The sequence below is a fragment of the Nesoenas mayeri genome, assembly GCF_963082525.1.
Source record: "Nesoenas mayeri genome assembly, chromosome: 2".
Lineage (NCBI taxonomy): Eukaryota > Metazoa > Chordata > Aves > Columbiformes > Columbidae > Nesoenas > Nesoenas mayeri.
In genome coordinates, this window is record NC_137543.1 from 42614322 (window position 1) to 42630395 (window position 16074).

The 16074-nt window shown below is 38.2% G+C and overlaps 1 protein-coding gene across 2 annotated transcripts in view; it reads left to right on the plus strand.

Moving 5' to 3' along the window:
- The window catches only part of ATP6V1H (ATPase H+ transporting V1 subunit H), a 44771-nt gene that overhangs the window by 14578 nt on the left and 14119 nt on the right, over positions 1 to 16074 (plus strand). For both annotated transcript variants that reach the window (XM_080339816.1, XM_080339817.1), the window contains exons 5-11: positions 365 to 478; positions 2046 to 2150; positions 5872 to 5925; positions 8723 to 8820; positions 10332 to 10524; positions 13685 to 13863; positions 14455 to 14580. In XM_080339816.1, coding sequence (XP_080195942.1) covers positions 365 to 478; positions 2046 to 2150; positions 5872 to 5925; positions 8723 to 8820; positions 10332 to 10524; positions 13685 to 13863; positions 14455 to 14580 — 869 coding nt within the window. The remainder of the gene's footprint in view (positions 1 to 364; positions 479 to 2045; positions 2151 to 5871; positions 5926 to 8722; positions 8821 to 10331; positions 10525 to 13684; positions 13864 to 14454; positions 14581 to 16074) is intronic.

The following is a 16074-nucleotide window of genomic DNA, read 5'->3' on the forward strand; positions in this document are numbered from 1 at the left end:
TGAAGCATAACTGATTGGATGAAGACTAGTGTTCCTCTGGAAAATGACAGTATTTAGCTTGTGTCTGATTTCTCTCATTCTGCTTGCTTGATCCAAAAGATATATCCATTTTTACTCAAGCAGGTGTTGGAGTACTGAGGTATAACTGGGGTTTCAGAGTTCATTTCACCCCACTCTAACTCTAACCTCAATGCTGAAGTGCTCATATGAACTGTATCCACAAATAACTTTCAAACTGAGAAGTTCCCATGGGCTGTTACAAGACAGGACACACTGTATAACAACATGATGAGGAGCAAATATCTGCTTTATGTTGAATGCTTTTATAAGTCTCTCATCTTTTCCCTTCTCCCAATTTTTACAGGAAAATCATCAGCGTGTTTGTATCTTCTTTGATTATGCAAAGCGTGGTAAAAACACTGCATGGTCCTATTTTCTGCCAATGTTGAATCGACAAGATCTTTTCACTGTGCATATGGTAAGTTTTAAATGAACCTGTCTCTGGTAGAGAAGAATGCTGCTTTTATTTTCCTTTAGGAGATTTTGGAGTTTGAAGCCTAGCTACTGCTTAGATTGGAAAGTTTTCTTGCAGTCTAGATGAGTCATTCTTAACACAGATTTCACTTGACCACATTTTAGAAAGAAAAATTGCATTGTTTATTGACTTTTTTTTTCTGGGAGATAAAAACAGGTTTTAAAGGCTCAGAAAAGCCAAGATTCTAGAATTAATTAGGGACAGTAAGACATAACTAGAAAAATAACTTTTGTCACAACTGCCATTCAAAGCTTCTCATGTGGTACAATATTAGAATTTGAGTTCTCATCCTGTGAAAGGGAAATATGTTTGAAAATTACTCTCATATGCTCAAATTACTATATTGCCACTTGAAATCTGCTTAAAAAGGTTTGTAAGCATACTGGAGAAGAAATAATGTCTGCTGTTTGGTGGGTTGACCCTGGCTGACAGGAAAGCTCCCACCCAGTTGCTTATGTCGTCTCCCACAGTGGGACTGAGTGGAGAATCAGGAGGGCAGAAGTCAAGAAAACTGATGGGTCTCTCATTCAGGGCCAGGGAGCAGTTTTTAATCAGGAGCACAGTAAGCTGGAGATCTAATATCTCATGTTTTAAAACAAGGGATTTTGTAGCGTCACTTGGCTGATTTTGGAAGTGGATTTGATGCATTTGAGTGTAGAGATCATTGTTGCAGGCTCTCACTTGTAATCCCTCTAGAAATCAGTGGTGGTGGGTGCTGCACGTCTGAATACAGCGAAGGTGCCTGGAATAGTCTCCTCACTGCATCATGGAGCTCTGGAACCTCTGCTTCAGTAGTTTCTTGGTTAGACTGCCTCCTCATATATAAGCTGACTCAAATGTTTCCACAAATAAGTGGTGGGCTGCAATGTAGAGTGATTTCAAACATAATTTGGAAAGGCTGACGTAGAAATATACTCTGGCTATATGTATTCTTGTGCCATAGGCATAATGAAAACTTTTCCCTGACCACATTTTCACGCCTCAGCTTGATTCTTAAATTCTACCTTCACTTTTGTTTTTCTGCTCTTCTTTTTTTGGGCTTGAAACTTCTGTCTTCTTGAAGATTACTTGTCTCAGTTTAAGTACAAAAGAGCTTACATGCTTTGCCATCATTTGGCATATGCCATAGTTGCTGAAGGTAAGCCTGCTCATGTATGTGTTAGGTCATCAAGTATCTTGGTGGTGATGGATTTCTGACTGTAATGGTGTCCTACAGCAGTAACCTATTGACAGCTCACCCTCCAGCCTTTCTGAGTTCTTCAGTGGTCCCTTGTGAGCTTCATCAGCTTTACCTGATAACGTTGTAAAAATACACTAGTTGCTAGGAAGTAGAAGCAACAGAAAGCTGAAGAATCAAAGTTTCTCATCACGAGTCTTCTACATAGGAAACAGGTAGATTTTGGTAGGAGGTCATCTTTTACTTAAGCTTGTTTTCCAGAGCTTGTAGGATTTTTCACTGAATCCTGAAATTACTGCCTTTGAAAAATCTGTTTATTGCATTTTCTTTCAGGCAGCAAGAATTATTGCCAAACTGGCTGCTTGGGGAAGGGAGCTTATGGAAGGCAGTGACTTGAATTACTATTTCAACTGGATTAAAACTCAGCTCAGTTCACAGGTAAAAAGCTACTTCTGTTTAAACATTAGTGACTTTGGAAACTTTTAAAAAGCATATGAATACATAAAGTGCAAAAAAGAGGAATTTTTTTTTCTCTTTTTAAAACAAAATTTTACTTGGTCATTTTTAAAGCTAAGTCTCCTTTATTCACAGAATCACATAGTTTTTAACTTTATATTTTATATATTATGTTGTAGTCCTTAAAATGTAAATTAAAAATAATTAAAAAAGGCTTTCTACCTTTTCTGTTGGCTAACATTGACTTTTTTTTTTTCTTCTGGACACTGAGCCAGGCATGGTGGTGGAGTTGCTCTTTACATGAGAGAGCAACTACAATGTATTGAGTATTGTCCAGGCACAGATGAGGAGTGAGTTGAGAGTCTATGGGTCAGAATTCAGGGGCAGGCTGACAGGGGTGATACTGTTATGGGTGTCTATTACAGGCTACCAGATCAGGGTGAGGAAGTCGATGAAGCCTTCTACAGGCAGCTGAGAGCAGCTTCACAGTCACAGGCCCTGGTTGTTGTGGGGGAGTTTAACTTCCCTGGTGTTTGCTGGAAGGACTACTCAGCCAGCCACAGTCTAGGGGGTTCCTCCAGTGCCTTGACAATAACTTTCTGATGCAAATGGTGGAGGAGCTGACTAGGAGAGGTGCACTGCTGGACCTCATCCTCACCAACAAGGAGGATCTGGTTGAAGCAGTAAACGTTGAGGACTGCCTTGGTTGCAGTGACCATGAAATGGTGGAGTTCAGGATCTCATGTGGCAGGAACAGAATAGCAAGCAGAATTGCAACCCTGGACTTCAGCAGGGCAAACTTTGGCCTTTTCAGGCCATTGCTAGGGTAAATCCCATGGGCAAGGTTGCTTGAAGGTAAAGGGGCCCAAGATAGTTGGTTAGTGTTCAGGGACTGCTTCTACCAAGCTCAAGATCAGAGCATCCTGACACGTAGGAAGTCAAGGAAGGGAGCCAGGAGACCTCTGTGGTTAAACAGGGAACTGCTGGGTAAGCTCAAGTGGAAGAGGAGAGTTTATAGATCATGGAAGGAGGGGCTGGCCACTTGGGAAGAATATAAGGCTGTTGTCAGAGGGTGTAGGGAGGCAACTAGGAAAGCCAAGGCCTCCTTAGAATTAAACCTGGCGAGAGGGGTCAAGGACAACAGAAAGGGCTTTTTCAAATATGTGGCAGTTAAAATTAACACCAGAGGCAATGCAGGCCCACTGATGAATGAGGTGGGTGCCCTGGTGACAGAAGATACAGACAAGGCAGAGTTACTGAACACCTTCTTTGTCTCTATCTACTCTGCTGGAGGTCATCCTGAGGGGCCCTGTACCCCTGAGGCCCCAGAGGAAGTCAGGACAATGGAGGAGTTTGCCTTGGTTGATGAGGACTGGGTTAGGGAGCAATTAGGCAATCTGGACATCCATAAATCCATGGGTCTGAATGGGATGCACCCATGGGTGCTGAGGGAGCTGGCTGAGGTCATTGCTAGACCATTCTCCATCATCTTTGCCAAGTCTTGGGAAATGGGAGAGGTGCCTGAGGACTGGAGGAAAGCAAATGTCACCCCAGTCTTCAAAAAGGGCAAGAAGGAGGACCCAGGTAACTATAGACTGGTCAGCCTCACCTCCATCTCTGGGAAAGTGATGGAACAACCTATCCTTGGTACCATCTCAAGGCATATCAAGGATAAGAGGGTCATTAAGGGCAGTCAGCATGACTTAATGAAGGGGAAGTTGTGCTTGACCAACTTCATAGACTTTTATGAGAACATAATGAGGCGGATAGATGATGGCAGAGCGGTGGATGTGGTCTACCTTGACTTCAGTAAAGCATTTGGCACAGTCTCCCACAGCATCCTTACAGCTAAACTGAGGGAGTGTGGTCTGGACGATCAGGTAGTGAGGTGGACTATGAACTGGTTGAAGGAAGGAAGCCAGAGAGTTGTGGTCAATGGGGAGTCTAGTTGGAGGCCTCTATCTAGTGGAGTGCCTCAAGGGTCAGTACTGGGGCCAGAATTATTCAATATATTCATCAATGATTTGGATGAGGGAATAGAGTGTACTACCAGCAAGTTTGCTGATGACACCAAGCTGGGAGGAGTGGCTGACATGCCAGAAGGCTGTGCTGCCATCCAGCGAGACCTGGACAGGCTGGAGAGTTGGGCGGGGAAAAATTTAATGAAATATAACAAGGGCAAGTGTAGAGTCTTGCATCTGGGTAGGAACAACCCCAGGGTCCACTATCGTTTGGGGAATGACCTATTAGAGAGCAGCATAGGGGAAAGGGACATGGGGGTCCTGGTGGACAGCAGGATGACCATGAGCCAGCACTGTGCCCTTGTGGCCAGGAAGGCCAATGGCATCCTGGGATGTATTAGAAGGGGGGTGGTTAGTAGGTCGAGAGAGGTTCTCCTTCCCCTCTACTCTGCCCTGGTGAGACCCCATCTGGAATATTGTGTCCAGTTCTGGGCCCCTCTGTTCAAGAAGGACAGGGAACTGCTGGAGAGAGCCCTGCACAGGGCAACAAAGATGATTAGGGGATCTCCCTTATGAGGAAAGGCTGAGGGAGCTGGCTCTCTTTAGCTTGGAGAAAGGGAGACTGAGGGGTGACCTTATTAATGTTTACAAATATATAAAGGGTGAGTGTCATGAGGATGGAGCCAGGTTCTTCTTGGTGACAACCAACAGTAGGACAAGGGGTAATGGGTTCAAACTGGAACACAAGAGGTTCCAGTGAGGGTAACAGAGCACTGGAACAGGCTGCCTAGGGAGGTTGTGGAGTCTCCTACTCTGGAGACCTTCAAAACCTGCCTGGACACATCCCTGTGTAGCCTCATCTAAGTGTTCCTGCTCTGGCGGGGGGATTGGACTAGAGGATCTTTTGAGGTCCCTTCCAGTCCTTAACGTTCTGTGATTCTGTGAAAACATGAAGAGTTTTTGTCTCCCTATTTTGTTTCTCAGAACTCTTTGCTGGAAAGAAAAATCACATGGCAGCAGGCAGTGAATATCAAAGTCTTTTTCCAGTTTACTGTAGTACAAACTCTTATTTTTAGTCAGCTTCTTGAAACTAAGTAAATCTTGATGTATTTGGACAGTATTTTTATGGCATTAGCTCAATATAAATGGGTTACTGCTGGCTTGACCATCAAAGATGAATTGTTCTCCTTTTTATTAATTTTTGGAGATTTTTCCCTTCAATCTTTATCAAAACCCAGTGATTTGTCATTCTCTAAGGTAGTGTTGTAGCAGAAGTGGATTCTGGAGAGCAGAGAAGCATTCAGTAGTTTTAGTAACGGTATATTTTTAATAGTTTTCCAAACTGGGTTTGTTAAAAAAAGAGATTTGTTTTTCCTCTCAAAGAAGTGTCTTAAAATTGGAATTGCCTTCAGAAAGATTCAAGAGAATGGTTTTCCAATTCTAAGATCAAGATGGATAAAAGTATTGAGTAAAATCACACTTAAAAATATGAATAATAATAAAAAACCTAAGTCTTGATATACCAGAATCAGCTCCAAGCATATTCTTCTAGACATCATGGTGTGTGTGGGGAAATAAATATGGTTCATTATTATGATATATTGAGCAGAAAAAGTATTGAATAGATTCTTAATATTTTCTTTTTCTGACTAGAGAGGTTGGCAAATTGAAAGAAATGGGCTAACAACCGCTCTGTAAGGTTGAAGAACAGCTCTGATTTTAAACTTTTATTTTTTTGCTAGAAACTACGTGGTACAGGGACTTCTGTGGAAACAGGAGCAGTCTCCACAAGCGATGTGAGTATATCATTGTAATCTGTCAATTTGCTATTTTGGGCAGGTGATATGTGTTCCTTAGATTAAGACGCAGACCTGTTCTGGTGTCAGTAACAGAAAGTTCTCAGAATCAGAACTGTACAACAGAGTGCCAGGTGATGGCACCAAGAAACAAAAGTATTTTTAAAACACTGATTTTACAGAAAATGCTGGCAGTGGAAGTATGTATTTTACACGTTAGTTTTGGTTGTGAAAACTGTAGATGTAGCTAGTGTTCTATTTGTTAACACACTTAAAAAATACATGCAATTAATATTCAAACAATATTATCTGTTTAGCACTGAACTGTCTGACTTGTAGAAGAAACCTGAGAATCAGAAGCTTTTGGCTCTTGTGATGTGCACAACTTAGGGTACATCAGTTATATAAAGCAAATATTACCCCTCAACCTCTGTAGCATGAAATTACAAGAGTGCTTTCAAAGCTGTAAGCTTTTAATATTTGAATAGCTTGAATTCAGGGCAAAATAGATTGTTGGATTGTCCTTTTTACATCAGTGTTTATTTATATCTTATTTTATGTAGCTATAATGGCTGTTGAGCTTGGATACGAACTGGGGCAGTATAGCAAATGCAAGTTATCATAACTGGATTTTCTGTTTTGTTGTGGCACAATGAGGCAGTTTATTGTAGAGTTTGAATGTAAAGTAGCATTCAGTTTGGTCTTTTGTTCTTTTTGTGACCTCAAAGTGTTCATAGTTTTTCAGAAGACTTAAATAGGAATCTGGAGTTTTTCTTCCAAATGTAGTTCTTGCTTTAATGCATTAGCTTCCTGTAGAGAAAAGCATCTTAAGTTACCACCTGACAGAGGTTCAAAATAGAAAAGATACAGGACTGTAATGCATGACCATGGATAGGCAATAAAATTATGGCCTAAGTGTAGGAGTTGATGTATTTCAGTATTTCATGTTTGGTTCTGTGTGCCATACTGTTTCTGTTAGGCTGGCAGCCCTTGGGCATATAACCTTAAAAAAATAGTTCTACAGCATGCAACACTGCTTGTCATGGAGCTGTGAGATCATCTAACTTGCTTAGAAATCTGTATTTATTGTACTGTAGCACTGTATGGATCCACTCTAGCACTTCAGGGTCCCAAAGCAGCACATCTTATAGTGTAAATATGTTCTAGGGTGATTACATTGGTAAGTGTTGTCTTGACTTTGTTACTGTTCTGATTTCAGATCTAGCTTGTGCAAGATTTCCAAGCAGGTCCTGATTAATTTATTTCAGGGTAAATTAGAGATACAGTTGTAAAATTTTACACAGGCAATTAGGACTGGGATACGTTACGAAATTTCAATTATAATAGTGTTGTAAGAATGCTTTTATGACAGGCTCTTTAAAAACTCCAAGTTCAGTAGTACACAGGTGGTGACGCAGATGAATTAATACATTTTTTGGGGTGAGAAGGCTGTCTGTTTATAGCTGTTCTATTTGCATTGTGTTTGAGAGTAAATACCTACCCAGGGAACTCAAAGTTCTGTACAATGATTTGGGCCTAGATGTTAGACTCAGTCTTTACATAAAGGTCTTAATCTCTGATGAGAAATGCAGAATGAATTAATCTTTAAGTTTTGTTGATTTTTCTCCTTTTTTTTTTTCATATGGATTGCCTAACTTCTTTCCTCCATTAAGTGTTTGAATAGCTTGCCCTTGTATTGTGTAAGTGATCTATCATGAGACTTTCAAGACACTTAGGTTTATAGGAAAAACAAAACAACAAAATTTTATCAGCAGCATATCTGAGTATTAGTGAAGATAATGCCAGAAGCTGAGCAAGAAGAGAGGGAGAAAAAAAAATGCATTTTCTGTTGTACCTTGGGATCTTTCTATTGCTGTAGGTGGAGGGACAGTGGGTTGATCCAAACCTGTTTTTGAACTGCAGCCCGTCTTATTTATTACTGCACAGTAAATACATGCTTCTATAGAAGAAAAGCTGTTTAATTATTCTGTATTTGTGACTGTTCATATAGGAGTCTGAATGAAAACAGAAGTCAGTGTTGCATCTCTCAGCACTTTACTGATGGGAAAGTTTTAGTCACTGTATTCTGTTCTTAGCACAATATACTGTGCTGGGGTTTTAATGAAAAGAAAATTAAAATGCAAAGTTAAACTTGGAGGATGATTTTACATACTTGTTTTTAGATTTTTTTTTTGTATATATATACATCTCATTATGATAAGCATGGTATTTACTGTGTGGCACATGCATAGGAAAATATACAATTGTAATCATACCACTGCTTTTTTGAGTTGGAGAATGGAAGTGGGAAGAACCTGAGCTCAAGATGCTTTTTTCTACAATGACCTCTAGCAAACTTCTTCAAGCTTGGTAGTCGGTTTGCTGATTTATTTCCCCAATTTTGGAATGGAATAGCAATTGTCTCTGTGGATGAAAGGGCTCTGGCAGTATAATCAAAGAGAAGACAGCCCTCATTCATAGATGCTGAAAGAAGGCATGTTCAAATGGGCTATAAAAATCTGTTCTGGTAATTTAAAATGGTATCAGTTGCATAACACTTCTTTCCTATTCAAAACTATTTTCCATTTATATTTTGCTTCCCACACTTTCATTTGAGATTTTTTTTTTTTTAATAGTGGGATGTGAAGCATTATAAGAGTAAGCCTGTTTAACTCAGGAGTGTTGCTGAAGAAATGTGTGTTGAAGTATGCCAGTAAATTCTAGTTTGGAAAACTGAACTTCAGCACTTAGTACCTAACTCTTCTTGTAAGAAGTCATGTGTTGTTCTTTTCACCAGAGTTCCCAGTATGTACAGTGTGTTGCTGGATGTCTGCAGCTGATGCTCAGGGTCAATGAATATCGCTTTGCGTGGGTAGAAGCAGATGGAGTAAATTGGTGAGCATTTATTTCAATTTATATGGATGCACTTGCACTTGGAGTAGCACGTTCCCCAGTGACCTCTTTTCGAATAGAGCTCTCTTGCAAAAGACAGCTGCTCTTTTTGAGTGACAAACCTATGTGTTTTCCAACAGTAATACAGTCAAACAGGCAAACCTTCAGATATAGGTACCAATGGTGATGCTTTAATGCTACTTTACTCTTCACGAAGAACAGCTTAAATAAATATCTGAAGCGGAATACAGCCATTTGTAGTTGGTTGAAGATTCTCTGCTTTTTATTTAAAAGAACAAGGACTAACAAAATGAGTTTGTGCTAGTGATCCTCGTATTTTGATTTGAAGTTGTTCAGTCTAAAAATATTAGTGAAAGATGAAATGTTCTAGAGCTAAGCTGATTTTTTTTTTTTCCTTTTCCACGTATGGCTTCAGGTAGGTCTCTCTTTTATCCAGATTCTCTTCATAAATAGCTCTGCCTGAGGCTACGTTGTTGTCACTCATCTTATTTAAAAAATTCCTGTTTGTAAGTAACATTTCTGCTCAGTGTCTCTATTGGGGATGGTAGCTATACAATTTGCACTTTAAGGCAAAATACCCCTGTACCCTGAAATGGAGAAAAATCAAAGTTGCCAGTGAAGTGAAAATTCAAAATATGTTCATGTGTGTCAAGATGACACTATTGAAACGATCTGTTTCACCAAGGAAACTGTTTGATAAACTATTAAAGCATTACAGTAAGCCCATGTTTCAAGAAGTTTTATTTTTGTCTTAATTTTGATAACTGTGATCTTGAAGGTAGTTTGGTGGTAGGGTGTGTGTTGTGATTATTTTTTTTTGTTTGTTTGTTTTTTAAATTGGGTTAGCAATTTGGATGGACTTGTAAATTATTTATTACATTTTCACAACTTCAGCTGAACAAAGCTTCTACATGATTTCTTCTTGGAGATATTATCTTCTTGTGATATTATTTCTTCTCTTAACAGTGCTTTGTATATCTGTGATGTGTTATACCTATAAGCTACTTTCTGAGAACTCATTAAATAATGATTATTTCAGCTCATTTTGGACAGTCCTATGGAGAGATACAATAAGAAACAAGGTCAATTTGTGTAGAATTTGTTCTGTCTGTTTACTCCTTCCTTTCTTAACTCTGCAGGAGGAGCTGTGTGTTTCTCTGTTTCTCCTAGAATGACAAATAATGCTGTAAACATGCCAGTAAAAAAGAGTCTATGAGCCCGAAGATTGGTACTGTACCACATCAGTTCACATGGGAAAAGTTTCTTCATAGCTGTACAGCTAAGGAGGAAATAACTATGCCTTTAAAAGATGGCTTTCTGTTTGCACCAGTATTTATCATTGTACAGGATACTGGGAAGTGTGTGTTGTATACTCATGCTCAGCAGCTCTTTCCAATAAGTTCCTGTTCACCATTTATTTTAATGTTTCAGGGTGGAACGCATCCATGCGTTCATTATTTAAAAATCAAATGTCTGCTATCTTAATTTTTCAGTATCATGGGGGTCTTGAGCAACAAATGTGGCTTCCAGCTCCAGTATCAGATGATTTTCTGTGTGTGGCTGCTGGCATTTAGCCCTCAAATGTGTGAATATCTCCGTCGGTATAATATTGTTCCAGTGCTGTCGGATATTCTTCAGGAATCTGTCAAAGAGAAAGTAACTAGAATCATCCTTGCAGCATTTCGGGTAAGTGTCTGTTGGCAAAAATTGCGCTGTGGTTCTTTCAGTGAGTACATCTCAAATGTTGCTGATGCACAGCTGTTTCTCCTAGATCTTATCAGTATCCTGTATTGAAAGCTTAGTTCTCCCTCTCTTTTTTTGAGCTGAATTTTGCTACATGTAATAGATGTGCTGTTACAGGTAATAGGCGTCTGCTGTTTGATGTATTCCTAAAATAAGGTTGACTGAAAAAACTGTTAACACGGGCACTAATGATTTCCCTTCTTTAGTTAAAGATCTCTTTTTTTCTACTGGTACTAGTATGCAACACCAGAGTTACTAATAGCAGATACATTTTGCTTTAATTAAAAAATAATTATTTTATACATTTATCTGTTTGTCCAACTGACTGACTTTTAAATTATTTTTATCTACTGTTTTGGAATATTTTCCAAAATGTTTTCTTGATGGCTCTGTCAAGATGAACGAGGATATGTGTATAAGAGTTATTAGTTGCATTACTATGTCCCTGTCACCCATACATCACTGGTCCTGCTTAAGATAATTTGGAATAACTAAGCACAGAGGCTTGATCTTTTCATTGTGGAAGCACAGATTTGTGTTCACAGGTGCTGATTGTCCCTGTGCACTATTTGTTTTCCTGGGTACTAATCGTGTTCTAGTAGGAGGTGTTACAACTAACTTAAGGTGGGGAGAGGGGACTTGTTGCTTGTTGACGTATTGTTGAAAAATAACGAGCTGTGTGATGGCCTTTACTCTGTGACTTACATGGTCTCTGTAGCCAAAAGCATCTGCTACTTTGAAAAGTTTCTGGATAAGGCAGATCATAAGAATATGCTATTTATCCTGTTGAAGGAGGTCAGTGCATGAGGTATTTAGTAGGGGCTCTTCTTACTGTGTAGACCCCTGTAGGCGTTCTAATATTCTTTAAGATCTTAAGATTAAGCAGGGATGTACAGCTTGGAGACAAAAAAAGAGGTTGAGAAGCTCAGCAATTTATATTCAACTTCTTCCAATTATGAAGTCATAAAAAGTAGGAGAAATAATTGCTGGTTCTTGGATTTAGTCTGTTTTTCAAGAAGAGAAAAAAAAATGAAACTGAGTTCTTTTAATAAAGGTTAAGAAAGAATAAGATGGTTCTATTACAGGCTTTGGGGAAATTAATTTAGCTATGTTCTTTCTCCAACATTAAAGACTAGTGTTGGCATGAAAATGAGGTTATAAACTGGCAGCCAGGAAATAAGAGATTGGAAATTAAACATTGGAGCTGTGAGTTCTGAAGCAAAACTAAAATAGGTAACAGAGGCAAAACAGCCCTCTCTCTCTGTGAGAGGCCGCAGTTTATGGAAAAAATAATAATAGGTGAAATGCATAAAGGACCAGGCTTGATGAGTCCCTAAATCATCACTGCTGCCTGTGCGTTACTGAAGGTATGCAATCAGTCTTGACAGCTTGCATTACGTCTACTCTGCTACCCAGTATCTCCTAATTTGACTTGTTTCACCTCTTTGACAAGTTTGTTGCCTGGAGTGTGTAATTGTAATGTATTTTTTTTTTTCTATAAAGCAACATATATTGGGTACTTCTGTCTACTTTGAATCAATTACTTTCTCTCCTTATGTACTAAAAGGTTTTACTAATTTTCATATTTCTTGTTGTTCTTCATGTCTTGTTCTTACTTTAACTCATTTTGTACCTTAGGAGTTCTGTATCACTGAGTGATCCATTCTAGTTAGTCATGTGTTCCTGTTTGTATTTTCCGAACATATCCTTTCAATTTCACTATAAAAATCATGAATATCTCACTATGGTGTGAGATAGGTAATTGTATCAGCTTCCATGTATGCCTATTGTTCTCTTAACTGGGAGTTCTTTGGAAACTTTATCTGCCCACTCTTCAAACTTGTTGAATTTTGTCCTGTAAGATTCATTATTTGTTCTTTTGTTCTCATTAGCACTTTTAACTCCAAGTAATTTAGTATTATTTTCTGTAAATTACCTTTTTCTTCTCAGTTCTCTTACTGAAATAGAAATGCTTTTTTTCACATTACAGTCAATTGTATTAAAAAGCAGTAATATGACTTACTTTCAATATGCAAGTTGTAACTTCAATTTGCAGTGTTCTGCCTTACTAACTAATGTGAAGTCTGATATATTAGGAACCTTAAGTGGTTCTTTAGCATGAATGAGAGTGATGCAGTAAAATTCCTTCTATATGGTTTCATTGCTTATTTCTGATAGATGCTAAGGCTTATTTATATGAACACATGTTCTATTAAGGACTCTTGTCTTTTATATGGAATTCATGTTTTCAGTTTATGAAAAAGGTCAGGTGGCTAGTTCTGATTGAATGACATAATTTAAAGTTGATTAAATTGACTAGAAATGTAATGAACAAATGACATTGGAATTTGACTGTTACATTCTGTGCTTGTATTTCCAGCCTTACCAGCAGGCTTCTGTTTGAATAAAAATCTCTAGCTGGAATACTCCCAAGTTCAAAAGAAGCTGAATTAATCCAGATAGTAACTCTTGAGTTGGGAAGATTATTTTAGATTTTTTTTGTTTTATTGTTTTAAAAACTTCTGTGGTTTATGGTATTGCTGCACAGGAAGCTAAAATGATAGTCCCAGGTAAAAGTAGTTGTTTGTGGCAGAGACTCAGGGATTTGGGATATAAACCAGCCATTTTTCTTTGAATAGTCTTTGCAGACAGCATGATTTGATGTGGAAAATTATCAAATTAGGTTAATTAATACTTTCTAATATTGAAGGCAGCATACTATCTAAGAGTAAAAATATTTAAGTGACCTAAACTTGTATGCAGTGATGTTTGTGCTTGTCAGCACATATGGCTGCATTACTTCTACTTTGCAAGACAGGACCACTTTTTTTTTTTTAAGTTCTTCTTCATCTGCTGTGATGACAGGTATGAATACTCCTCCTGTGTAGTAAGGCCAGTCCTAGGCAATTTATGCTACTAAATATAAGTGTAAAGCAGCCACTGTGTGGTAGACTCGTACTTTGGAGAGGCTGTTTCAGGAAGTGGTTAGTTCTGTCACTTACTAAACTAAAAAGTGCCAATCAGAGTTCCTTAACAATACTGCTTGGTTTCAAAATAGCATGTTGTGAAAACAAACAAAATAAATAAATTTTTTTTTCCCTAGAATTTGTTAGAGAAATCTACTGAGAGAGAAACTCGCCAAGAATATGCTCTTGCCATGATTCAGTGTAAAGTTTTAAAGCAGCTAGAGAATTTGGATCAGCAGAAATATGATGATGAAGACATAAGTGAAGATATCAAATTTCTACTGGACAAGCTTGGTGAGAGTGTGCAAGACCTTAGGTATGCTTTGCAGTGTAAACTTTTAAAAAATTACATTATGCAAGCATTAGTAAAACCTTTTTTTTTTCCCAAGGGTAAATAATATACAGAATTATGATACGTAAATGATAGCTGATAAGGTAAAATGTACAAAAGTGCTGTTTGTTTATATAAGGTTTCTGTTCTAAGTGAATATTTACAGGCTGAATAGAAAATAAATCGTCACTTTGGATATGTGATCTTCAGAACTGATGAACTGGTGAAGGACTTCAGAGGGAGGTTAAAGAAGCTCCAGCCTAGAGATCAAGACTACCTGATAGAATAAGTTTTGCTGTCCAGATTAACTCAAGTTTTTGCCAGAGTTTTCAAAGTTCTTGTTCTTCTGTGTAAATTGAACTGCATATTGTCATTCATGTCAAAGTTTTAATTTGAGTAAAGGCTGTGAGACAAAGAACAGTTCTCATGCTCTACAGAGAGCTCACTTCCAAATGTGTCATAGTAAGCTGTGCTCCAGTTTTGTCATTCTAGGGACGGGGACAGGCTTGGGCATGCTATTCAAACTCTGCTCATAGGAGCTCAGCAAGTATTTAATTTAAAATTGTGGTATTGCAGTTCCTTCGATGAATATAGTTCTGAGCTCAAGTCAGGAAGGCTGGAGTGGAGTCCTGTACACAAGTCTGAGAAGTTTTGGCGGGAGAATGCTGTAAGACTAAATGAGAAGAATTATGAACTACTCAAGTAAGTTTTCAAGTCTTGAATCATATAATTCTTCAATATTTTCTGTGTTTAACTGAACCTGTAACTAATACAGGTTTTGCATTTCAACACAGAGTAATGTTTAGAATGAAAACAAGTCAGAACATATTTCTATTTTTAGAATGCATGATCCTTGCTCATGTATGGTCCATTTTGTTTAAAAGCAGAATTGTTTATTTGCTCTTACTGGTCAAAATGTATTGATGATGAGAGAGAGAATATCTCTAGCTTAACTTGCATGAAAATTTGTGCAGTTGACACTTTTAATGCTTTCACTTGAAAAACAGCTATTCTAATTGTTGTAATTTAAAATGTTTATACCATACCTTAGTCTTAGTTTTGTGTTCTGGTGTTGATCCAAGTAATGAACTCCTTTCTTAATACTTGGAGGTTGAAAGTTGTGGTACTGTTCCACAGAAAATACAAGTTGCTCCAATATGTTGCAATCTGTCTATTTTGTCTTGGGACTGTGTTTGGTGCTAAGTAGGTTGTTAGCTGAAGTGCAGCTGAAGCTCGTCTTTCCTTTTGGAGTCAAGGACTTGCTGGCTTCTGAAAGTATGTACTCAAAAGATGGCTAGGTCTTAAATAGCTTGTAGGAGCTCTTAGTTACTTAACTGCATTGTGATTAACAGATAATACGTGGTGTTCTTCCTGTTCAGTATTTGCTAATATGTGCCAGACCTGACAGAAATCAGGAGGTCGAGTGGAGCATGTGAGTTGTTGGAAGGCATGGCAAGAGCAAGCTGAGCCTGAGTTTTATGTACATTTCAGTCTGCCCTGAAACCTCACCAAAACCAATCTGATAAATTTCTCCCTGAGGGCATATAGCTAAGTATGTAGCACTATACACTTAATTTTAGATGCTGCCAACTGCAGCATGAAGTTGATGTTGAGGTTTAGTATTTCCTGTAGCAATTACAATGTCTTGCTATATTCATTTCTCCTGGTTTTGGGACCGTTAGGTAAATTTATTGTGCTGCCACAGAGACACTGATCTACAAAAGTTAATTTAAAACATAAAAACCAAAACAATGGCAAACAAACAAAACCCCCTTAACCCCCACAAACAACAAACTACAATTTTATTTTCCTTTTTCTGCCAGCTTACTTGTTTTCTGACTGTAATATACTTCAGCTTACTGTTGAATTTGCTTTTTTCCCTGCCGTCTGCCATTATTGACTTTTTAAGCAAGTGATGCTGGACTTATTCAACAATATTGTATGGATCTTCAGTTGTCTTCTGATTAGAGTTATGGTTCAAGTTTCTGCACCTACTTCTTGTCCCTATTATGACATCTTTTGAGATGAAAAGCGCTTCATCTTTCTGGCCTCAAGGGAGGCAATGGCTGTGGTAATTTAATTTTACCAGAGTGTTACTTTTTAATTCCAGGTGGAATTTTTAACCTACCTATTTCAACTTGTTACTAACTTTCTGTGATTAGAGCACATTTGTCATCTCACTAAATGAAGATGAAT